The sequence below is a fragment of the Jaculus jaculus genome, chromosome 11 (assembly GCF_020740685.1).
Source record: "Jaculus jaculus isolate mJacJac1 chromosome 11, mJacJac1.mat.Y.cur, whole genome shotgun sequence".
Lineage (NCBI taxonomy): Eukaryota > Metazoa > Chordata > Mammalia > Rodentia > Dipodidae > Jaculus > Jaculus jaculus.
Window position 1 is genome coordinate 93,678,825 of NC_059112.1, and position 25,238 is coordinate 93,704,062.

Genomic DNA, 25,238 nt, shown 5'->3' on the forward strand with positions numbered 1-25,238 from the left:
GACCTGGAATTAACTCTGTAGTCTCAGGGTGACCTTAAACTCATGGTGATCCTCCTACCTCTGCCTCCCGAGTGCTGGGATTATTGTTTTATTTTTGTAGTTAAGTATTTTTTGTGTCTTCTAAAACTCTGTCAACCCCAAGGTCATAAAAGTATGTTCTTGTGTACTTCTGGTCATCACTGCCCGATGTTGTGTACTGCGTGAGAGAAGACCAAAGACTGAGGATTGTCACAGCCTGATGTTATGTACTGTGTGAGAGAAAACTGAGGTTCCTCACCACCTGATGTGTACTTTGTGAGAGAAGACTGAGGGTCTTCCTCACCCCCAGGAGGATCAACTGAGCATCAGTTAGCCCATTTGAAAATTCTGTTGGTAGAATTGATTGGTGTGGTGGTTTGATTCACGTGTCCCCCATAAACTTAGGTGTTCTGAGTACTAGGTTCCCAGCTGATGGAGATTTTGGAGTTAATACCTCCTGGAAGCAGTGTATAGTTAGGGGCAGGCTTATGGGTATTATAGCCAATTTCCCCTTGCCAGTGTTTGGCACACTGCCCTGTTGCTATTGTCCACCTATGTTTTCCACAGGGTGATGTCCACCCTCTGCTCATGCCATCGTTTTCCTTGCCATCATGGAGCTTCCCCCTTGAGCCTGTAAGCCAAAATAAACCTCTTTCCCCCCACAAGTTGTTCTTGGTTCGGTGATTACTACCAGCAATGCAAACCTGACTGCAACAGTAAAGTGGTACCGAGGAGTGGGGTTGCTGCCAGACACCTGACTGTGTGGCTTTGGCCTTTTGGAGCTGATTTTCAAGAGGAATGTGGGAGGATTTTAATCCTTGGCCTAAGAGATGCCTTGCAGTGCTGTAAGTACAGCTTGATGGACTATTCTTGTCAGAGTTCAAAGGCCTGAATGCAGTAAGAACACCGGACTGTGAGGTTTGGCTTATGAGGGTAAGAAAAAGCGTTGCTTGGACTGGGCAACAGTTTGTGAGAAGCTTGTTATGCCAATGTCCTGAGAAGTTGTGCAGGTTTGCTTTGCATAGAAATAAACTGGTGTGAGCAGAGGGATATGGCACAGAAATGAAATCTTTGGGTGAACTGCTGCCCGTTCAGCTGCAATTGCGATATTACAACCTTTGAGATTGGGCAACAGGAAGAATGTAGACTCTTTTGAATGGGCCTGAATGCTCAAGGGGTGTCCTGTTCTTCAAAGTCTGTTTTATTCTCCCCTGGCTTAACAAATTGGCACACTACCTGGTATTGTGGAGTATAAGAAATGCAGGAAAGAGAGAGTCATTGAGTTTACTACATGGTCTTATGTTTTGGAAATGGTCATGGGCAGTATGAAGCAGGTTTTGCTGGTTGCCTGCATGGAGACCCAATGGAGCTATGAGGATGAACCATGGATTGCAGCGGGGACCCAGTGGAGATGCCGGGACTATGAGATGGCTGCCAAGGAGAGCTGCTGGACCCAATGAAGTTTTCCAGAACTGTGAGTAGCCTGGCTGGAGGGGTGGCCAGAGACTTTTTGTTGGTTAGAATTAGAGACTTGTCACTGGCTAGAATTGTTGGACTTGCAACTACAGAGTTTGATGTTTACCTTGTTTAAATCATGCATTGCTTAAGTATTTCTTTACTATGCCCAATGCCATCTTTTGCAGTGTGAATGTTTATTCTGTGACATTATGGTTTGGGGGGGCAATATTTTGGTTATTATGGCTCAGTTAAAAGACTTTAGATTATGGGGATATTTAAACATTATTGGGATTGATAAAAACTATGGGGACTTTTAAAGTTAGACTCAATGCATTATATTTTACATCATGTATGGATATCAGTTTATAGGGATCAGGGGTGGAATGTGGTGGTTTGATTCAGGTGTACCCCATAAACTTAGGTGTTCTGAATGATAGGTTCCCAGCTGATAGAGATTTGGGAATTAATACCTCCCGGAGGCAGTGTATTGTTGGGGGCAGGCTTATGAGTGTTATAGCCAGCTTTACCTTGCCAGTGTTTGGCATATTCTTCTGTTGCTACTGTCCGTCTTATGTTAGCCAGGGGTTGATGTCCACCCTCTGCTCATGCCATCATTTTTCCTGTCATCATGGAGCTTCCCCTCAGCCTGTAAGCCAAAATAAACTTTTTTTCCCACAAGCTACTCTTGGTTGGGTGCTTTCTGCCAGCAATGTGAACCTGACTGCAACAGTTGGCAGCCCTGGTTAGCTGGGCTCTCTTCTCTTTCCTTGTCTGCACCAATAGCATGTGCATTGATAATAGCTTTCTAGTTCTGAAGTCACATGGTACCGGTCCTCCAACTGTCATTAGATTGTTTTGGCCATCCTAAGTCCTTTGCCAATAAAATGCTTTGGGTTTTCACATACAGACGTGAGAGTAAACTGGTTTTTAACCTTTTTTCTTCCCAAGCCTGGGATTAGGTGGAGCACATGCACTGAGCACCATGCTCAGTTTGCTTTTTTTTTTTTTTTATTTGAAAGTGACAGACAGAGAGAGAAGAAGGCAGAGAGAGAGAGAGACAGGGAGAGAATGGGTGCACCGGGGCCTCTAGCCACTGCAAACAAACTCCAGATGTGTGCACCCTCTTATGCATCTGGCTAAAGTGGGTCCTGGGGAATCGAGCCTCGAACCGAGGACCTTAGTCTTCACAGGCAAGCACTTAACTGCTAAGCCATCTCTCCAGCCCTCAGCTTACTTTTTGAACTTCTTGCTGAGAACCTATGTGTGTACACACTCGTACACTTGAGGATCAAACTTAGGGCCTTGTACATTCTAGGTAAATATTATGCCCAACAATCATTGTGTATTCCCAGGCCCATGAATATTAGAATTGGGAGAAATTTCTCCAGTTACTGAAATAGCCATGAGTATGTGTGTGGTTAGTTTAATAATATGGTGAGTGGATGTCCCCCACTTAAATCAGGAGTTTATTAAAATTTCTAATTTAGATCTCCAATGGCCTGGCTGAAGGAGGTGTCACTGAGTAGGTCGTAGGCACCAGCCCTAAGGTGTGGGATGGATTTGGAATTCCAGTCTAAAGGTATGCAGAGAGCTGGAGCTCTGCCTGGGGTTCCGGGAGTGTGCTTGCTTATGGCGCTGCTGGTGGCTTTTTTCTCTGCGTGGACCTGTGAGTGGGGGCCAACTTCTTCTGCCAATATGGAACTTTGCCTGGATCTGTAAGCTTCAAATAAGTTTTCTTCCTCCCATAACTGTGCCTGGTTTGGAAATTCATCCTGGCAGCATGAGGCTGTCTGCTACAGTGAACTAGCCTAATTAATTTTCATGTTAAACCAAACTAGGACTGCATCCCTGAATAAATTCCACTTGGTTGTGATGTTTTATCTTTTCATATGTTGCTGTCTTAGTCTGCTGCTGCTGTAACAGAATGGATAATTTATAAACACTAGAACTTGATTCAGCTCATAGTTCCAGAAGCTGGGATCCACCGTTGGCCAGTATGTTCCCATAGCAGGAGGGAAGGGCAAGGAAACAGGAGACAGATCAAGCGAACTCATCTTTCACTGGGATCTTGCTCTATTGACATCTACCCCACTCCCATTAAAGTGGTCTTAATCATTCAGGATGATGGTGTCCTTCTGATCTAGTCACCTCTAAAGATCCCACCTTTTAATATTGGTTTTTCAAGGTAGGCTCTCACTCTGGCCCAGACTGACCTGGAATTCACTTGTAGTCTCAGGGTGGCCTCGAACTCACAGCGATCCTCCCATGTCTGCTTCCTGAGTGCTGGGATTAAAGGCATGCACCACCAAGCCCGGCCAGAACAAGGTGCTTGTCTAGCATGCATCAATTCCTGGGTTTGAACCTCATCACTGGGGGTCCTGGAAAGATGACTCAGTGGTTAAAAGCCCAGGTTCAAGTCCCCAGTACCCATGTAAAGTCAGATGCACAGATGGCACATGCATCTGGAGTTCATTTGCAGTGGCAAAGGTTGTGCCCATTCTCTTCCTCTATTTGCAAATAAGTAAAATATTTTGCAAAAGCCTCACCACTGGGTAGGAGGAAGCAGCGAACCTCACCATGCTTTGCACAGGGCACGTGTTATGTAGAACTCAATTGGTAAGTGTTCAAATCCATATCCTTACTATACAGTCTTCCCTCTGCATGGGTTTTGCTCATTTTGATCAATTACTGAATGGTAACTGACAAAGTGCCCAACAATCATTGTGTATATTTGCCTATTTATTTTTGTTTCATGGTTTGAGGCTATTAGGAGGATGTGGCATCTACATTAACAATTGTATTTTGATCAACAAACCATTTTATCAGCTTTTCTTTTTTTTGTATGATTTCTATTTATATGCGCGTGCGCACGTGTGTATGCATAAACATGTACCAGGGTCTCTTGCTACTACAAATGAATGCCTGTCCAGCTTTATGTGGATGCTGGGGAATTGAACCCAGACTGGGAGGCTTTGCAAGCAAGTGCCTTTAACCATGGAGCCATCTCCCCAGCCTTCAGTAATTTTCTTATGCTTGTTTGCAGATTTTCTTGCCCACTTATTTATTACATTGATTTATTTGGGTTTTTGAGACAGGGTCTCCCTCTAGCCCAGGCTGCCCTGTAATTGACTGTGTAGTCTCAGGGTGGCCTCGAACTCGTGGCGATCCTACTTCTGCCTCCCGAGTGTTGGGATAAAAGGCGTGCGCCACCGTGCCCGGCCTGTCCTTTTATCTGTCTTTGTATTCAAAGCCTTGCTTTTCATCTACCCTGCATTTCCACTGGAATGTTTTATATAATTATACGTGGATTTAGTCTCCCATCTTATCCTTTATTTTCCATTTTTCCATTTTCTCTTTGCTCCTTTCTTATTCTTTTCTGCCTTCATTATTTCAAAATAATTATTTTTTAAAAATATTTTTCCTACATTTACCATTGGCAACAGTCTCCATTCTTTCCAGGTCTCCACTTTGAAAAACTAGCAAGTGTCACAATGTTGGGATTTTTCAAATTTCTGAACAGAAATGCATAATTGTGGACTCACAGTGATGCATGGGAGGGATAATTAAGAATGAGAATAATAGAATGAACTGGCCTGGGCAAAGTTCCATGCACACTGTAAAATCTTTATGAATGCCAAGAAAACTTTGTGGAATTTATGACCCAGTTTACACTTTTAGTGCCCACTGGTTAAGAAAATGTAACTGGACTTGGGGTAGACCAAAACCTTTAAAACTGCATTTCAGACTGCCACAGTAGGGATGAGATCTACCAGCCCTGCCAATCGCTCCCAGCCCCCAGATGAGACACTGGAGGAATCAGACAGGCCTCGGGAGCATCATTTAGCTTTGGCTGCTTTATTTTGAAGAATAAAAACATGCATGTCTAACATTAATAAACTATTTTCATCCTCAAAACTTCTAGCCCATTGGTACCCCTCACAGTAACTGATGCCATCATCCACACAGTTGTTTGACGTTTTCTTTCTTCCTCCCCTTCCCTCCCAATCCATCATTAAGTTCTTTGACCTGCATTAAAAAAATGCACCCCTGGACTGGAGAGGTGGCTTAGTGGTTAAGGCATGTGCCTGCAAAACCTAAGGACCCAGAACTCATGTAAGCCAGACAAACAAGGTCATGCATGCACACAAGGTGGTACGCGCATCTAGAGTTCAACTGCAGTGGCTGGCGGCCCTAGTGCACCAACGCGTGCTCTCATAGAAGACACCCCTAACCCAGCATTGCCACACACTTCAAACCATCATCTCCATCTTAGGCAGCAACCTCTAACTTCCAGAGATTCTGTCTCCACACAGCAGTTAGAATGATCCTTTTTTTTAAATTTTTTGTTTATTTTTATGTATTTATTTGATAGCAACAGACAGAGAAAGAGGGCAGACTGAGAGAGAAAGAATGGGCGCACCAGGGCCTCCAGCCACTGCAAACGAACTCCAGACGCGTGCGCCCCCTTGTGCATCTGGCTAACGTGGGTCGTGGGAAATCGAGCCTCGAACCGGGGTCCTTAGGCTTCTCAGGCAAGTGCTTAACCGCTAAGCCATCTCTCCAGCCCAGAACGATCTTTTTAAAACGCACATGACCATTAGGTGCAGTAGCACACATGTAAATGCCTTGAGTTCTCTCAGTACAAGGCTGAGAAGGAGATAGGCAAGCCACTTTCTTGAATTTTTTAAACCATAAAAGTGCCCTGTGTGCCCTATCTTGGAACACACCCACAGTTAACCACAGCATGTGTGTGCCTGCTGTGGTGCTTTGCTGTTCCCACATAAACACTGCTGTTTCTTGAGGAACCTCTGTACGTCACTTGACAAAAGCATAGATCATCAGTACAGAAATATTGCTGGTTTCTGACAATGTTATCGATGTAATTGAATGAGGGAAAGGGGTCTTCTGAACAAATGGAGCTAGAAGAATTGGGCACCCTTTTTAAATTAAGGGGGAAAAAAGAGGGCTGAAGAGATGGCTTAGTAGCCAAAGGAACTTGTTTGCAAAGCTGATAGCTTGGGTTTGTTTCCCCAGTACCTATATAAACCCAGATGCACAAGCAAGCATGAGTCTAGAGCTTGGGTATAGCAGCAAGAGGTCCTGGCACCCCCATACTCACTCTCACATTTTCTCACAAATAAATATTATTAAGAAGAGGACATAGATCCTACCTCACACTGTATATACATACATTATCTTATATTGGGCTGTAAACCTCAATAAATCTAGAAAGTATATAGGAGAAAGTCTTAAGTGATCTTGGATTAGGTAAAAGATTTCTCATATAACACAAATTTTGATTCATTGAAATTTATCCAAATCAATTTTTTTGCTCAAGAAAATGTATTCTTCAGCACCATACACACAAAAAGATGAGTCACCAGATGAGAAAGTAAATACATCTTGAATAAAGGACTTGATCCAAAAATCTCCTGCAACCTAGTTAGACAGCCCTTGAATTAATCTCCCCAAGAACCTCTATTAACTGGAGTGTCTTAACAGAACAAGTCTGCTGTCTCAAACTACACTGAAAAAAAAAACGTTTTATCTGAGTGTGGGGGTGCACACCTGCAATCCCAACATTTGGGAGGCAGAAGCAAGAAAACGGAGAATCCAGGAAGGGTAGGACTCCTTCCAACGTGCTCCTCCAGACACAAAATGGCCTGGCTATCCATGACCTCACAGTGCCTGACACTATCTACACAAGACCATCATAAAAGGAGACATCAACATAAAAGAGACACTGATTGAGAGGGGGAGGGGATGTGATGGAGAGCGGAGTTTCAAAGGGGAAGGTGGGGGGAGGGAGGGCATTACCATAGGATATTCTTTACAATTATGGAAGTTGTCAATAAAAAAATAAAATAAAAAAGATGATGGACACTCCAGGGGCAGCCTGGCCTACAAAGACAAACCCTGGTCTCAAAACAAGAAAAAAAAAAAAAATTACACAGCCCTGGGATATCATGCCTCCTAGTCAGGATAGAAGATGGAAGACTGCTAACGGCCTGCAGGATCCACAGAACCATCCTCTTTATCTCAGAAATAGTCTCAAAAGGACCCATCTTTGGATGAACTCATTCTATAGAGAGATGGCTTCTTCCAAGTGATTAAAATGTCTGTCAAAATGGAGACCTCATGCCGAGCCAAATGGTTCTGGAATGTGCCATGTCCATGGAGGACGTGCAGCAGTGTGTCCACAGGAAGTGCAGGAATCTTGAGAGCAGGCCCGAGCTGAGTCCAGGATCTAGGTTGAAGCATGGATCCGCTGGCTTCTGAACACTTGTCTTCAAAGTCACATCCCGGGGCCCGCATCTTCGAACCTTGGTTGGATGGAAAACAAAGGCCTTTCCAAAACCTTTTGCACAAATTTACTGGGATCTCTCCCCCTGAAGGAAACCTGCAAATTAAACAGGCTCTGCACCATCTGATACAATGCATACATTTATCCTTGAAAACACTTTAGTTTTGTCAATGCCTCTTCCCATAGGGAAATACAGTCTTTTGATATGAATGTAAAACTTTCTGTTAATGGAAGACGCTCCAAGCTCTTAGTTTGGACTGTGGTACCCAGTCACGGCAGATCAACCCACACTGAAGAGACTTGTGCTGGCATCCTAGCCACCAAGCCACAACCAAATCATCCAAGTTCGTGTCACTGGGTGACAAATGGGCCAGCTTCAACCAGCACTTTGACAGGTTAGCTAGTCTCTAACGCCTACAAGGAGCGTCCTGAAGGAATCTGAAGCTAGCGAGTCAGCTTGGGCGTGATGTATTTCCTTGTTCCTGTTAGCTGCTCCTTATGAAAACCAATTGTCCTGCCCGGCCTAGCACAGCTATTTTTCATTTACTTTGTTTTTATTTATAGGTGAGAGAGAAAGAGACAGAAAGAGAGAATGGGGCAGAGAGAGAGAGAGAGAGAGAGAGAGAATAGGCGTGCCAAGGCCATCAGCCACTGCAAACGAACTCCAGGAGCATGCGCTAACTTGTGCAACTGGCTTACATGGGTGCTGGGGAATCGAACCTGGGTCCTTTAGCTTTGCAGGCAAGCCCCTTAACTAAGCCATCCCTCCAGCCCTAACACAGCTATTTTTAAGTGAGATGCTACCAGAATCATGAATCTTAAATAAAAGCCAATTAGATTATTTAACTAATTTATTGACAGTGTTTCTTGACAGTTATAAACATCACTTGCCTCTAGAAGTCCTATAGCTCCCCAGGCTCAGGTGACTTAGCTGGCAAGGAGCTAACCAGACCTCGAAAACCTAACCCAGCCACCTAGACCCCAGGGAAGGGGAGCCACCCAGATTTGCCCAGCTGTGCCCCAGCATCCATCCTTCCTTAAGAAACAGGCTATGCAACACTGATGTGAGGCAGTATGAAATGACAGCTCAAAGGAAGCCACCAGGCTATCTCAATAGACTTCCCAGATTCTATAGGTAACCATGCACAGTATTAACTTCCCCTGGATAACTACCAACCGTGACATAGGGAGACCCCACAACTACAGAATGCAGCCAAATGCACTGGGCAGCGCACCCTCACTGCTGCGATAAACACGTCTCCCTCGAGGGGCACTGAAAACGTGCCCCACACTCCCAGACACAACACAAGCAGCGTGTTACAACACAAGCAGTGCACATTTGCTGGCCTCACCGGACTTCCCACTGCAGGTAAGACCAAGTTCTTTTCATCCAAGATCATGAAGATGCAGTTCTTCCCAACATACAACATGCAAGTTCCTGTATTCGCTTCCTTCCCAGCTTCCACTGTCCATCCTGCCTTTGTGCGGCACTGGGGTGCGGGGGTTGGAGGCCGTGCATGCAAGGCAAGTGCTCGGCCATGAACTGCAAGCTCCCTGAAATGTCTCCCTGAAACTTTGTCATTAAGAGCTAGGAGTCCGTTATATGTTAACACTGTTATTTTTTATTCATTTTTATTTTATTTTTGGTTTTTCGAGATAGGGTCTCACTGTGGCCCAGGGTGACCTGGAATTCACTATGTAGTCTCAGGGTGGCCTCGAACTCACATGATCTTCCTATCTCTCCCTCCGGGATGGTGGGATTAAAGGCATGCGCCACCATACCTGGCAACACTGTATTTTTTAAGTTGTGACACAATGCTTGTATGCCATATTTTGTTAACTCTACAAGGGCTTTCAAGCTTTACTTTTTTAACTTTGCCTCCAATTTGAAATGCATATCACAGCTTTTAAAAAAAATAAACTTAGAGGTGTAAATTGAGAGACTTATAAATCAAAGGAAAAAAAGGGAAAATGTAATAAATGATAAGATTTTGTAAAAGTATTTTTCTTGAAACAATCTAACATTTAAAACATATTAAAGAGTGCAGTGGGAATGCAAAAACAGAGAAATAACTTGTAAATGGACAATTTTGTTCTCTGCTCCACCAATTGAAGGGGAAAGGGTCAATTTTTGCAATTGTATAGGTTAAAAAAAAAATCTGATCTATCAAACCATTTGTATCTAATGAGTACAGTGTAAAATTGACTTTAAAAATATCACAGTGCTATTTCTTCTTAATCAGAAAGGGAAATTCTCAAGGCCTTTGAAGAGCATATGATGATGAAGATTGTAAACTGTGTACAGTTATCCTGGTGAGAAGACAAACTGTAAAGTACATATTTGTAATCTTTTGCCACTTTGGGGTTGCTTTTTCCCAGAATTCATCAGAACTTTGAATTTTTTTTTAAATGGGCTGTTTTTAATGCAGGGGCTTTTCTTCCCTAGAAACCCATCTAAGCAGAAAAAGAAAAAAAAAATTCTACAAAAAAAAATTTTTGAGGCAGCAAAGGGTAGTTTTCATCTGGTGTCTTTAAGTTTTTTAAGAAAAGCTGGTGACATATTTATACGTTTTCTGTGCAAAAATAAATGAATGGCAATAGATTTTTTTAAAAAGTACTATTATGTACTTTTGCGTGAAAAGCCTGTATGATATTTCCCTTAAATATGCATTATTTTACTTGTGAGTTTTTTACAGAATTAATCTGAAATGTATAAGCCCTGGATTTGCTACAGAGTGAGTAGTTTTTTTTTTTAATTTTTAATTTTGGAAATTCTGCAGAAATTAGAACTCTTAACCATGGATTGAGCCAAAGGGAGAATTGGGGAGGGGAGGAGCGATTGTTCCGCATGCTTGTTTGTATATTTCAGAACCTTTTTTAAATGTAAAAGCTGTACATTTCTGGGAAGTTCTGAATTTCTTTTGTTTCTTTTTCCTTCAAGCATTTTGCAGTGAGCTTCTTTTATATATAGCAAACAATTTGAAAGAACACAAAAGTATGTGAGGTTCATTCAAAACTACAGTATAGCACTGGAACAGTACACTAAAGACTGATAAAAAGAAACAATAACGAAAGGCCTCCATTTTAAGTGTCATTCATATATACCTTGTGGATGAGAGCTATATACTTTTACTTTTTAATTATTGAATTACTGAAAAAAAGAGACTTATAAGTCATGTAGCATACAGACCCTATCTGAATACTTAATTGAACTGGGGAAGAGAGTGCATATTGACTACTTACTAAGAAATTACTGGAGCCGGGCGTGGTGGCGCACACCTTTAATCCCAGCACTCGGGAGGCAGAGGTAGGAGGATCACCGTGAGTTCAAGGCCACCCTGAGACTACAGAGTTTATTCCAGGTCAGCCTGGGCCAGAGTGAGAGGGGAGGGAGGAGGGGGGAGAGGCAGGAGGGGGGAGAGGGGGGAGGGGAAAGGAGGGGGGAGGGGAGGGTGGAGAGGGGAGGGGAGAGGAGAATTGAGAAGAGAATTGAGAAGAGAATTGAGAAGAGAATTGAGAAGAGAAGAGAAGAGAAGAGAAGAGAAGAGAAGAGAAAAAAGAGAATTGAGAAGAGAATTGAGAGGAGAATTGAGAAGAGAATTGAGAAGAGAATTGAGAAGAGAATTGAGAAGAGAAAGAAGAGAATTGAGAAGAGAATTGAGAGAATTGAGAAGAGAATTGAGAGGAGAATTGAGAAGAGAAGAGAATTGAGAAAAGAAGAGAATTGAGAAGAGAATTGAGAAGAGTAGAGTAGAGAAGAGAAGAGAATTGAGAAGAGAATTGAGAAGAGTAGAGTAGAGTAGAGTAGAGTAGAGTAGAGTAGAATCGAATCAAATCGAATCGAATCAAGGACATGGTGGTACACACCTTTAATCCTAGCCCGTGGGAGGCAGAGGTACGAGAACTGCCATGAGTTCAAGACCACCGTGAGACTACATAGTCAATTCCAGGTCAGCCTAGGCCAAAGCAAGACCCTGCATCCAAAAACCAAACAATAACAACAACAAAATCAAATCAAAAGCCATATTAAGGGCTGGAGCGATGGCTTAGCAGTTAAGGCACTTGCCTGCAAAGCCAAAGGACCTAGGTTCTATTCCCTAGGACCCATGTAAGCCAGCTGCACAAGATGGTACATGGGTCTGGAGTTTGCAGTAGCTAGAGGGCCTGAGGTACCCATTCCCTCTTCTTTGCCCATCTCTCTCTCTTTCCCTCCCTCCCTCTCTCTTTCAAATAAACAACTAAAATATTTATTTTTACAAAGCCCTATTAAACACCAAACATTGAGTCCATAGAAATATCAAATAAAGCCTTGGGCAGCAGAAAATGTCACTTTCCAAACAGGGAATACAGAAAAGATGTCGAGTGTGCCGTAAGACCACTTGTGACAACTACTGTCTGCCTTCAGAGTCAGACACAAATAAAGCAATCATATGAACCAAAATGGAGCAAACAGTAAGGACAAACCTGGAAAAGGAGATTAGTACCATTAGGAATTTGCAAAACTATAAATTCCTCAAAAACTAAAGGTAAAGAATCATAGCTTCACTACATTTCTATGAAATAAAAATTACAATGTTATAAAATGGCAACAAAGAGTTCAGAGATATACTCAAGTTTATAATCAATTATTCAAGGAGCCATAATTTGAGCCCTATCTACCTTATGCCATATAGAAATCACAATTCAGGATGTACCCTGAGTTACTGATCTATGATAAATCACACTTAAAACATTTCACCAGCACATTATCAAATTTGATAAAATATTACCAAAGCATCTTGCTATTCAATATGAATCATATTGTTGAAAGTATAAGGTGACCTTTAAAAAGAACTAAAGTGCTAGGTAAGTATTTCCTATTAAAGATACATAACTTAACATTCGGCTCTACATAAATTGTTATTGAACGTTGATTCAGTTTTACAAAGATATACTTTGGGAGCCCTGAAAAATTCCCCCAATTCCATTTTCCATTTTTATACCCAAATTCTTCCACTTGAACTTTCTTCTGTCATTCATATGTCAAAATGGCAGCTTTCCAATACACAGTCCAGACAGTAGCATAAACACCTAAGCAACATGGAAGTCAGTCTGCACAAACGTCTTGATTTTCATCAAATGAAAACATTCTGCTTAGATCTTTGATTTAAAAAAAAAATAGTACACATTATTTATAAAAGGCAAAAAAGGGCTCCATGTTTTTAAGTGAATTTCTTTTCCTTAAAACTTTTCAAAAGTATAATGACAGGTGCATACATAATGCCGTTATCACACAATTACAATTATCTTGTTGACTGAATAAAGCAGCCTAATACAGTTGCAAAACATTGTAAATGTGGTAAATAAAACTTGGTGTATCTTTACTCCCCAACACTTGCTCTTCATGAGTAGTCTTTCTGTATACTTGTTTCTGAATATATTTTAGTTTTGCAAAGCTAATGCACTGAAATAATCTGTGAAGACATGTAGTCATGGCACTTTCACTGAAGCTTTTATTGCCTCTGTTGGTAAAGATGACAGGGATTGTAAAACACAATGGAACTTACAGAGATGATATTCGCTAAAGATAGCCTTGATCTCAAGTAGGGTTATATGTGGTTACTTCTATTTTATACATTTTACTATTTGAAGGCATTACATTTTAAGATGTGTACCTGTTCTGACATTTGGCAAAAAGGAAACTCTACCTGTGGTTCAGTGGAAAACAAGGATTCGGCATGGGAACTGGACAGGATGAAACCAGGAACACTGACTCAAGCATCAAGTCACGCGTGCACCTTCCTCCCTCACACTCACAGGTTCATTCTCTCTCTCTTGCACACACACGCACGTGCGCGCACACACACACACACATCCATATGCAAGCATTTTTAGTACAAAATATTCCCTAAAACCAAACATTGATCCTTAGAAAAATCACAACACATTAGATCCATTTTCTCTTTTGAGCCCTAGTAATAGTTTTAATTCTAAGTTGCCATCATAGTGAACAACCTTAACTTTTATGCTACATAATTATAGTCAAAGCTTTATGTAATTTTGTTTATAATTACACAGTAATTATAAATGTTTAGTACCAAACTGATGACAAACACTATTTTGTTGAAAAGGTCTGGCATTTAAAAAGAAAAATCTGTAAATCCCAAGGCATTAGGCCACAACCAATATTAAGGTCTTATGAAAAATAAAATTATGTTGGGGGTGGGGGCTAATGAATCTCATTTGAAAACACAGCATACTTGAATTAATCCATCTGAAAACAACACCAGAACTCAAAATCTTCAAGACAGGAAGTAAAACAATACATTTATATGCATATATAGCTTTTCAATTTTTTCCATAATTGAAGTTCCTCTTCATATTTACAAAATGAAATCAGGGAATACTGAAACAGCAGGAGTCTTCTTTTTTCTTTTAATAACCAATTCCTGTAACTTGAATAGAAATTTACCAATTTTTCTTTTGGTAGAATCACATTCTTAAAGTTATGATTGAAATAATATTTTTGTAAGATAAGCTTTCTAGGCAGTTTCAAAATCATGTGAATATAAAAGTTTTAATATGTCATTGTTTTTAAAAATCATTTCCATATCTGCATAAACTGTACCAGAGTACATTCCTCTGTTAACCTCCCTACTAGGCCCTGGGGAGGACCTGGATACACCATCAAAATCTGTTCCTGCCAGAGTTCAGCCATCCAGTACCCCAGTTCACTTCACTGTTAGCCTTATGGAAACGGTGATGCAAGTAACACTCTCTTCACCACATGTCAGTACAGAAACAAAAACACGCATTTCCAGGTCATGTAATAAAAATAAAATACAAACAAGATAGCCTTTTGCTTTGATGTGAAAATAGCTAATGTGAGTGAAACAAAAAGTCAAGAGACGAAATATCATAAAAATAGAAGCCAGATTGGTATTCTGCATCAAGTATATGCTTGTTTGGAAAGCTTTGCTCCTGGTGTAAAGATTTGGCAACCACAGTGATTTAGCAGTCAAAACAATTTCAACAAAATAAGAAGTCATCATAAATGGACTACTTGCCTCAAAGAGTAGTACCTGTATCTTAGAGACTGAACTTCATTTCATGGCTCATCACAACCATTCCAAAATTTAATTCTTACTATCATCATATAAATTAAGAGAAATCCAGGTGTGTTTCATAGTGCGATGACCAAAAAATAAAAATAAAATAAACCCTCATGCCTAAATTTAGAATATTGTATTGTATAGCAATCCAAACATTCAAAACAAATTAAATAGATAACTTACTCAATAGGCATCTAAGCATTTCAAAAGCATAATGAAATCCAATCCGAGGTGCATAATGCAGTCTAGAGCGAATCGAACATTATGCCTCATGCCGATGTTTTCTAAATCAAAATTCCCTGCAGGACCACTGTGTTTAGACATGGGTAAGACAAGTGCAAACTCATCCTGTGGAACCTTTTGGAAATCAAGAGTCTGAAATGCAACACATTTTTCAGGTAGGCACCAAGTTATCCTAAAAATTTTTTCACATTGGTTATTTTGACATGTCTTTCATCAGATATTCTACTCACATCAACAATGTATGTGATTTGCCAGGAAAAAAAAAAAAAAAAAAAGATTGAATCCTCCCAAACAAGAACCATCCAGACCTGGTTCACTTCAATGTATCACTCTCCCTGGAAGTACCATCAGCAAAGTCTTTGCAACTAGCCCAAAGCATATGTGTAAGAAGTTTTTATAAACTGCTTGTGATGTTCATCATGTTTAATTCTTATGCCAAACTGTTTTCTGATGAAGACAGCATTGTGCTTTATGCAAGAATGGAAACCCAAAATAATCATCATAAAGCTTCTAAGACTTATGGGAGGACAAACTAGGATGGTCCACAGAGAGATGAGATCCACAATGTTGGAATTGTAAATGTTTAGAGCGGCCCAGACTAGAAGACAAGCCCAAACCACCATTAGGAGAATGAAGTACGATATGGTCCAAGATGTTTCCTGAAAGTTTTGTCTCAACCCTCAGTTTGAATTGTGAGGATTGATCTTCAGTTCAGTCCAGCCAGCAGAAATTGACTGTGCAATTTTCTGTTGTATTTATTGTACAGACTATGTACATTCTAGAAGGTTCCATTAGTGCTACACTGTTGTACTTTTTGTCCCAGCAATTTGAGGGCGTGCAAATTCCACAAAGTCATCAATAAGAACAGGCCATGCTCCTGGAAAATAAGAAAAAATATGGAAGAAAAATAGAAATATTTTAATATTATCCTTTTTATACCTTCCTCATAAATTAAAGTATAATATTCTTATCTATTCCCACTGGTCTTTCAGACTCAAGCTTTACATTTTCTACTCAAAATATTCTTTAGTATTCTCTGTAATCTCTTATTCCAGCACAGGATTACTGCTTGAGCAACAATAACAACTTTTCTGGCATCAGTAACACACAATGCTATGGTTTTTGGAAAGTTACTGCATTCAGGCAGTGTGAATACGTGATCAAAACCGGCAGCATACAGGACGGCGTGAGATGACGGCACAGCTCACACCTGCATTCCACCGGGAGAAACATGCTTCCAGGCAATCTGTGGCATTCTTACCAAGGAAGTTAACCAGGGCATGGTAGTAAATTACTAAGATATTAAGCTGATACATGGCACCAACACCCTCCCACCAAGCTCCAATGGTTGCTATCCAGTTCATAAAACTTAACAGAAAGCACAATCATCAGTCATGTGCAAAATTAAACATTTTTGTATGTTTTAGTGAAAAATGGCTAAATGGTTGCAGAACACTTACATAGATGAAAGACCACAAGAGATTTTTGAAAGGATACCTCCACCATCAAGAATCTCAAAATACCCTTTTGCTGGTTCTCAAGACCAGGTATTATGTAAGAAATAACTGCAAGCACTGCTACCTACCAACCAAGACGCAGCGTGCAACACCGCTCGTGAAGACAGCGCCGTCTCACACAAGAAACAGACGGCGGTGAGCGTTCAACCAGTGAAGGTTTACTGAGTGCACCACATTTAAAGTGCATTTCAAAACAGATAAAGCCAGCAGGAGTTAGCATAAGACTAATTTTTTTAAATGCATTAAATGAGTATGCAAATTGAAAATGTATTCTTAAAGTAAGCTAAAACTCTTAAAATGTGGATGAGCATTATTCATGCCTTTCTAGAAGACATAAATATGAAGTGTGTGTGTGTGTGTGTGTGTGTATGCTAGGCAAGTGCTCTAACACTGTGCTACATCTCCACTGGCTGAAATCTAAAATACTAAGACCTTCCACGTTAGCCAGATGCACAAGGGGGCGCACGCGTCTGGAGTTCGTTTGCAGAGGCTGGAAGCCCTGGCGCGCCCGTTCTCTCTCTCCCCCTCTATCTGTCTTTCTCCCTCTGTATGTCGCTCTCAAATAAATTTAAAAAAAAAAATGAACAAAAATACTAAGACCTTGAAGGCTCTGGGTTCAGAGCCCAGAACAAAAGAAGATGGGGGTGGGGGAGAAAAAAGATTATTAGTGTAAGATCCAACTACAAGAAAAAACAGAAAATAGAGGACTTTCACACAGGGCAAACATTCCATTACCTTCTTCATCGTAATTGGACATGTCATCTGCAATCATCGTGCTGAAGTCTAAAAGAAGATTCCAAGTGTCTTTTGGTATGGATCGCTTATGATGTTCCTATTAAAAACAAACAAACAAACATCTGAATCATTAAGAAATACACACAGAAACACAAGACCAGATCAGAACTACACAGTGGTGTGCTGGCATCACACATCTTACTGTCAATTACATGCTCTAACATTAAGGATGCCTTCAAACATGTTCATTTATCTCAAAGCATGGTATTATCTTAAGAGAAAGCACATGAAACTGAAGAAAATATGAACTTACCAACAAAAATTTATTCCATAAGTCTAAGAATTTAAATCTTCCATTAAGCACTAAGTTCCAGTAGGCAATGGCCATTTCTAGATCTGTAATATTAAAAATAAATTATGTACTTCAGTGCTATAAATACTTGTCCCTGCAAAAGAACAGGTAAGACCAAAGAAAGTCTGTAAAGCTTACATCCCAAGTACTTACATAGTAAAGTTTTCTTACAGGGGCAAATCCAGTCTGTGCCCTGCTTCTCTACCAATGAATGTCAGGGCCTCCAGGATAAGAAGGATAACACTTACCTCACAGGCATGTTCTGAGGCTGAAATCAGATGATGTAGTTAAGCAAAAAGAATTCTGTACTAAGTATTCAAATCCATCCAGGCACCACACTTGGGCCCTGTAACATTCTGAGCTAAATACCTGATTGCCAAAGAGGCTGTGCATGTGACACAGGAAATTTGGCAGCACCCTGCCTTTACCTAACAGATGCCAGTGCAACTTCACTCTACCTGCAGTATTTGAAAACCAGAATGCTTCCTGACATTGCCAAATACTCCTAAGGGCAAACCTGTCCCAGCTTAGAACCCCATATGCACACAGAGAGGTTGGAATGAAAACATTTGCTCAACTAACACTCTTACTCCAGAAGCTGTGGTCAAATTGGATCTAACTACAAGAGGCCATAAGAACACTGACTTAAAATGCACAAGGCCCTTAGGTTCAATCCCCAGTACTATGAAAACAAAATAGAATTTGAGAAATTAAATAATAATCTAAGATTTTCTTTTAATTTGCTAAATGCAAAATAATTGTTAACGGAGCACAAAGGGGAGGAGAGACAGCTAAAGAAAACCCTGCTGCCAACAGCCACCGTGCGAGCATCGCACGCTTGTCCCATGACAGAGAAGTCGTGTGTCTCTCCTTCAAGGAACTCAAGTTGAGAAAGGTAGACAGCTTTTATGAGAGAATCTACATCTCTGGGGAAGTTACATTTCAGGAAACAAAAATCCATTCAGTTATGACCTCAGTCTCACCCCTGCAAAATGATGAAGCCTGGGGACCAAGGAAAGCAGAGAAGCAAGTGCTCCTCGAAATTTAAAAATCAAACAACACTGATTCATTAACAAAAATCAGATAATATATAAGAAATCAATTAAAATCACAAATGCTAAAAACCTGGGAGGACTTATTTAGAATAAGTCATATCTGGCTGAAATATAGCTCAGTAGTTGAACACCTGTCTAGCAGGTACAGGTCCTGATTTCAATCCCCAGCACTGGAAAACCTAGTAATAAACACAGACCCAATCGCTTGCAAGAGGATTCTTAACCTGGTAGAAGAGGGAGGGAGGCAATGATATAGACATCTATCTTATAATGAGAGCTGAAGCTAGGATAAGGAATCATTAACTGATTAAACCATCTCCCCAGGTGGTAAATAGATAACCTGAAGAAAACTTCTCCAGAAACATTATTTTGTAAACATTCCTACTCCAACAATCTCATCAGTGACCAGCAAGAGGCTATCTTTCCAAAAGCTTGGCATATGAGCCCAGCTTGGTGACGCGCGCCTTTAGTCCCAGCACTGGGAGGCATGGGTAGAAGGATCACCATGAGTTCAAGGCCATCTGAGACTACATAGTGAATTCCAGGTCAGCCTGAGCTAGAGGGAAACCCTACCTTGCAAAACAAAAACAAACAAACAAAGAAAGCTTGGCATATGCACAGGAAGCATACAGATGGAGGTATGGCCAACTCAGGAAGTATTGACACAGGAAACCAGTCTCACCATCTTTATTAACCTCACAGGAATTCAAGACAGTCAACAACTTTGACCAAAATTCCATGTAAAGATTAAGACCTCTCTGCTGATCTACCTTTTGTATACTCATCCAAATCTTCATCAACTGATTTCTATGCAGGAGGCCTGGACTCAATACACAGCACTGAAGAGACAATAGCCAAAGCAATCTTGAATAAAAATAATAAAGTAGAGCTGGGCATGTTGGTACATCCCTTTAATCCCAACACTAGAGAAGCTGAGGTCAGAGGATTGCTATGAGTGTGAAACCAGCCTGAGCTAGAGTGAGTTCATGTCAGCCTGGGCTAAAATGAGCCACTGCCTCAAAATACAAAGAGAAGTAATAATTATTATTATTGTGGTTATTTAGAGATATCATAATACTTGATGATTCAAGACATACTACAAAATGATGGTCGGCCAAAACAGTACAATATTGGACAGAATAAAGATCACAACCATAAAACCATGTATCTACAGCCAAGCTAAACAATGCCAACGAAATAGTTTGAGCTGGGTCTGTAGCTCAATGGCGGAACTTTCACCCAGCATGCACGAGGTTTTCAGTGAGAAGTCCGGCCCTCAGTAAACTAAGCATGGTGGTGCATGCCTTTAATTCCAACATTAAGGAGGTGTGGAGCAGGAAGAAAGAAGTTTAAGGTCATTCTTGACTACACAGTGAATTAGGGGTTAGTCTGGGCCACATGAGACTCTTCTCAATCAATATCTAACTACATACAGAAAACAGAAACCTTTCTTCTTTCATTTTCCGAGGTAGGGTCTCACTCTAGCCCAAGCTGTCCTGGAGTTCACTGTGTAGTCTCAGGGTGGCCTTGAACTCACAGCAAGCCTCCTACCTCTGCCTCCTGAGTGCTGGGATAAAAGGCGTGCACCACCACGCCCAGCTAAGAATAAACTTTTATCTTTCAAACTATGGATCAACTGAAAGGCTTAAATAGAGTATCTGAACATAAACTTCTAGAACAAAACAAACAGGAAGACTTTAAGACATCGGTATAAGCAATGACTTTTTTCAGATGAGATGCCAGAAATAACATTATGCATCAGCACATCTAACTGTATAAAAGATAATACTAGATGTAAAGACACAGATACACAGACACAGATACAATAACAGGGGAAATTGAATACCCCAATCTCACCAATAAACAGGTTATTCAGACAAAAAAAAAAAAAATCAACAGAACATTTAAGCTAAATGGTATTATAATCAAATGGACCTAACAGACATCTATAAAGCATTTTATCTAAATGTTATTACAGAATACACATTCTTCTCAGAAGCCTAAAGCACTTTTTCTAAAACAGACTGCATAAGAGGATAAAAAGAAAGACATAACAAATACAGAAAAACAATTTCTGGTATCTGATTACAATGAAATAAAACTAGAAATCAACACCAAGACAAATGGCAGAGAAGTATAAACCCATGAAGGTTAAATAACACACTATTAAATGAGAATGGCTCATTGAAAGAAACCAAGGAGGATATTTTTAAAAGTAAGAATCAGGCCAGGCGTAATGGCGCACACCTTTAATCCCAGCACTCGGGAGGCAGAGGTAGGAGATTCACCAAGAATCTGAGGCCACCCTGAAACTACATAGTGAACTGTAGGTCAGCCAGGACTACAGCAAGACCCTTCCTTGAAAAACAAACAAACAAACAAAAAATCAAATTAAAACAACATTCTTTATAAAACATATAAGATACAATGAAAGCAATCATAGGAGGAAATTTTATAGTGCCTATATTAAAAATATCAGAGATCAAAAAAAAAACAAATCACTTGGGCTTAGCAGTTAAGGCACTTGCCTACAAAGCCAAAGGACCCAGGTTCAACTCCCCAGGACCTACATAAGCCAGATGCACAAGGGGGCACAAGTGTCTTGGAGTTTGCAGCAGCTGGAGGCTCTGGCGTGCTCTCTCTCTCTCTCTCTCTCTCTCTCTCAAACTCTCTCTCTCCCCCTCTTTCTCTCTGTCAAATAATTAATAAAAAATTAAAATTAAAAATAAATTACTTCAAAATACAGCTTAGGGTCTTGGAATAACAAGAACAAGCCAAACCCAAAACCAGTAGATAGAAAGAAATAATAAAGATCAGGGCAGAAATATATTAAACAGAAATGAAAAAATACAAAGAATTGGGCTGGGAAGATAGCTCAGTAGTTAAAGGCGCTTGCTTACAAAGCCTGACTGCAGGTTCAGTTCCCTAGTACCTACGTAAAGCCAGATGCACAAAGTGGTATGTGAATCTACAGTCCGTTTCAAGTGGCAGGAGACCCTGGAATGCCCATATTCTGTCTCTCCTCTTGTTGCAGTCAGGTTCACATTGCTGGTAGAAATCACCCAACCAAGAGCAGCTTGTGGGAAAAAGAGGTTTATTTTGGCTCACAGGCTTGAGGGGAAGAAGCTCCATGATGGCAGGGGAAAATGATGACATGAACAGAAAGTGGACATCACCCCCTGGGCCAACATAAGGTGGACAATAACAACAGAAGTGTGTGCCAAACACTGGCATGGGGAAACTGGCTATAACACCCATAAGCCCAGCCCCAACAATACACTGCCTCCAGGAGGCTTTAATTTACAGTTGCCATCAGCTGGGAAACCTAGCATCCAGAGCACCTAAGTTTATGGAGGACACCAGAATCAAACCACCACCTCTCTCAAATAAATTTTTAAATAAAATAAATAAAAATACAAAGAATCAATGAGAACTGAGGAGATAGTCAACAAAGTGCTTGGCTCACAAGCATGAGGAACTGAGTTCAATTCCCAGTATCCACATAAGTGCCAGGCACATGCCTATAATCCTACTACTTAAGAGGTAGAGACAGGTAAATCCCAGAAACCTGCTGCCCAGCCAGTCTACCATAACTTGTGAGCTCCAGGCTAATGGGAGATGCTGTCTCAAAAAGAGAGACAGGCCAGGTATGGTGGTACATGTCTTTAATCCCACTCCCCACTCGGGAGGCAGAGGTAGGAGGATCACTATGCGTTCGAGACCATCCTGAGACTACACAGTGAATTCCAGGTCAGCCTGGACTACAGTGAGACCCTATGCCCCCCCGCCTGCAAAAAAAGAGACAGGACAATATACCTATCATACCATCTGAGGTTTATGAACATGCACATACTACACACACACACACACACACACACACACACACGGTAGCATATGGAGGCTGGAGAGATGGCTTAGCAGTTAAGGTGCTTGCCTGCAAAGCCAGGTTCAACTCCCCAGAACCCACATAAGCCAGATGCACAAGGTGGCACACATGTCTGGAGTTCGACTGCAGTGGCTAGAGGCCCTGGAATGCCAATCCTCTCTGGCTCACTCTCATAGAAAAAGTAGCATATAGGAGGCAATTATAATCAAAATGTATCATACACATATATAGCCAATTCTTTTTTTTAAAGTTTAAATTTAGATTCTACATAGTTTTAATCCTCACTTTAGCAAGCAAAATAAGGAAAAACTGTGTATGAGGAATAAGTGGATTTTATTTTATCTTTTTTTTTGTTTTGTTTTGTTTTTCGAGGTAGGGTCTCACTCTAGCACAGGCTGACCTGGAATTCACTATGTAGTCTCAGGGTGGCCTTGAGTGCTGGGATTAAAGGTATGAGCCACCACACTAGGATGAATAAATGGATTTCTTTGGCTCTTCAAAGTAGAGTCTCACTCTAGCCCAAACTGACCTGGAACTCATTCTGTAGTCCCAGGCTGGCCTCAAGCTCATGGCAATCTGTCTACCTCAGCTTCCAGAGTGCTAGGATTAAAGGTGTGCACCACCATGCCTGGCTGGACTTTGGCTTGGACAGAGAGACAAAGTGGCACAGTCAATCAATATTTCTTATGTAGCAGGCAACATTAGTTTCTAAATTAGCTCAATTAAGTATGCAAATAGGCTCTGGGGAACTGAGCAAGTGAAGTGATACAATCTGAAAATTAGATGGCATATGCTCTCTGACCTAGCTACATCACTCACCCGCGGTCTCAGCTTCTCACTGTTTTGAAAACAATACTGACTGCTGGAGGTGAAGGGGATTAGAGAATGCCCAGAGTAATGTTCTACACTGTCAGCACCAAGTCACTTTGGCCTCTAGGTTTCAGTAACCTCAAGAATCATGGCTGCGGAGATGGCTCAGTGGTTGAAGTGCTTGATGCTCAAGCCTGAGGAGCTGAGTCGATGCCCTAGATTCCACTTAAAGCTGGATGCCAGGCAGGCTTCTGCAATCCCAGCATGCCGACAGCAAGGTAGGAGGTGGAGAGAATCTTCCTGGAAGCTTGTGGAGGGCACAGCAAAGAACAGCAGCAGCAGAGAGAGAACCCGCAAGTGAGACGGAAAAGCAAAGACCAGCCCAAAAGTTGCCTCTCACCTCCACATTCACAGACACACACTCACGTACACACCAAACTGATTTGTCCCAGCACTTGGGAGGCAGAGGTAAGAGGAGAGAGGTAAGAGGAGTTTGATGCCACCCTGAGATGACATAGTAAATTCCAGGTCAGCCTGGACTAGAGCGAAACCTATCTCAAAAAAAAAAAAAGAAAAAAATTTGAGCGTCATATTCAGAACCAGATGCCTTTATTTTCAGAATTCAGGAGGCTGATGTAGGAGAAGGGTTGTGAGTCTAAGTCAAGCCTGGGCTACAGAGAGTTCCAGAGCAGACCCTGCCTCAATAAGAGGTAACAAAAATCAAAACACAAGAGAATCATGTACAGTATCATGGACTTTTATTTCATTATTTTAGAGTAACAAACACTGCCCTCTCCACTTCTGAGTGTATATCTCTTTGTATCTGAAGTTCCATTGTTACTTTACTTCTGTTAACAATGCTGTATCCACTTTGATAGCTTTAAAACTTGTCCTACAACCTTATCAAGGTATATTTAAAATAACTTAAATATGGGTTGGAGAGATGGCTTAGCAGTTAAGGCACTTGCCTGTGAAGCCTAAGGACCCATGTTTTTGACTCTCCAGATCCCACATTAGCCAGATGCACAAAAGTGAGGCAAGTGCAAGGTCGCACATGCCCACTAGGTGGTGCAGCTGTCTGGAGTTCAATTACAGTGGCTGAGGCTTTGGCAGCCAATTCTCTCTCTCCCCCTCTCTCTCTAAATGTTTTAATATTAAAAAATACTAACAATTTAAATAATTATCTTTGTTTTTTATTTATTTATTTATTTAGTTAGTTAGTTAATTTTTAAAGGTAGGGTCTGGCTCAGGCTGACCTGGAATTAACTGTGTAGTCTCAGGGTGGCCTTGAACTCACAGCAATCCTCCTACTTCTGCCTCCCAAGTGCTGGAATTAAAGGCGTGCACCACCATGCCCGGCCTGTTTTTTTATTTTTTGTTGTTGTTTTTTGTTTTTTGAGGTAGGGTCTCACTCTAGCCCAGGCTGACCTGAAACTTACTATGGAATCTCAGGGTGGCCTCGAACTCACAGCAATCCTCCTACCTCTGCCTCCCGAGTGCTGGGATTAAAGGCATGTGCCACCACACCCAGCCTGTTTTTTATTTTTATTGGTATATATTCAACATATATACTGATAGGTTTCATAAAGACAATTTCTTTCAAGTTTCTCATTTACATTTTGCATATTAAAAAATAAGTAAACATCATTCTAGTAGGCTATTCAAAGTGGCTTAGAAGAGTAAATCTAAACCCAGTGAATGTACTTTACGCAACTTTGAAAGTTAAAATTTTGCTGGGCGTGGTGGTGCAACCTGTAATCCCAGCACTT

At 41.0% G+C, this 25,238-nt stretch overlaps 1 protein-coding gene across 4 annotated transcripts in view; it reads right to left on the reverse strand.

The window, feature by feature from the left end:
* Positions 1-13,249: 13,249 nt before the first annotated feature.
* Positions 13,250-25,238, reverse strand: part of Dcun1d1 (defective in cullin neddylation 1 domain containing 1) — a 45,690-nt gene continuing 33,701 nt past the window's right edge. For all 4 annotated transcript variants that reach the window (XM_045130072.1, XM_045130071.1, XM_045130074.1 and 1 more), the window contains exons 5-7: positions 17,680-17,762; positions 17,367-17,463; positions 13,250-15,991 (exon numbers count right to left, since the gene is read on the reverse strand). In XM_045130072.1, coding sequence (XP_044986007.1) covers positions 15,912-15,991; positions 17,367-17,463; positions 17,680-17,762 — 260 coding nt within the window. In that variant the 3' untranslated portion in view covers positions 13,250-15,911. The remainder of the gene's footprint in view (positions 15,992-17,366; positions 17,464-17,679; positions 17,763-25,238) is intronic.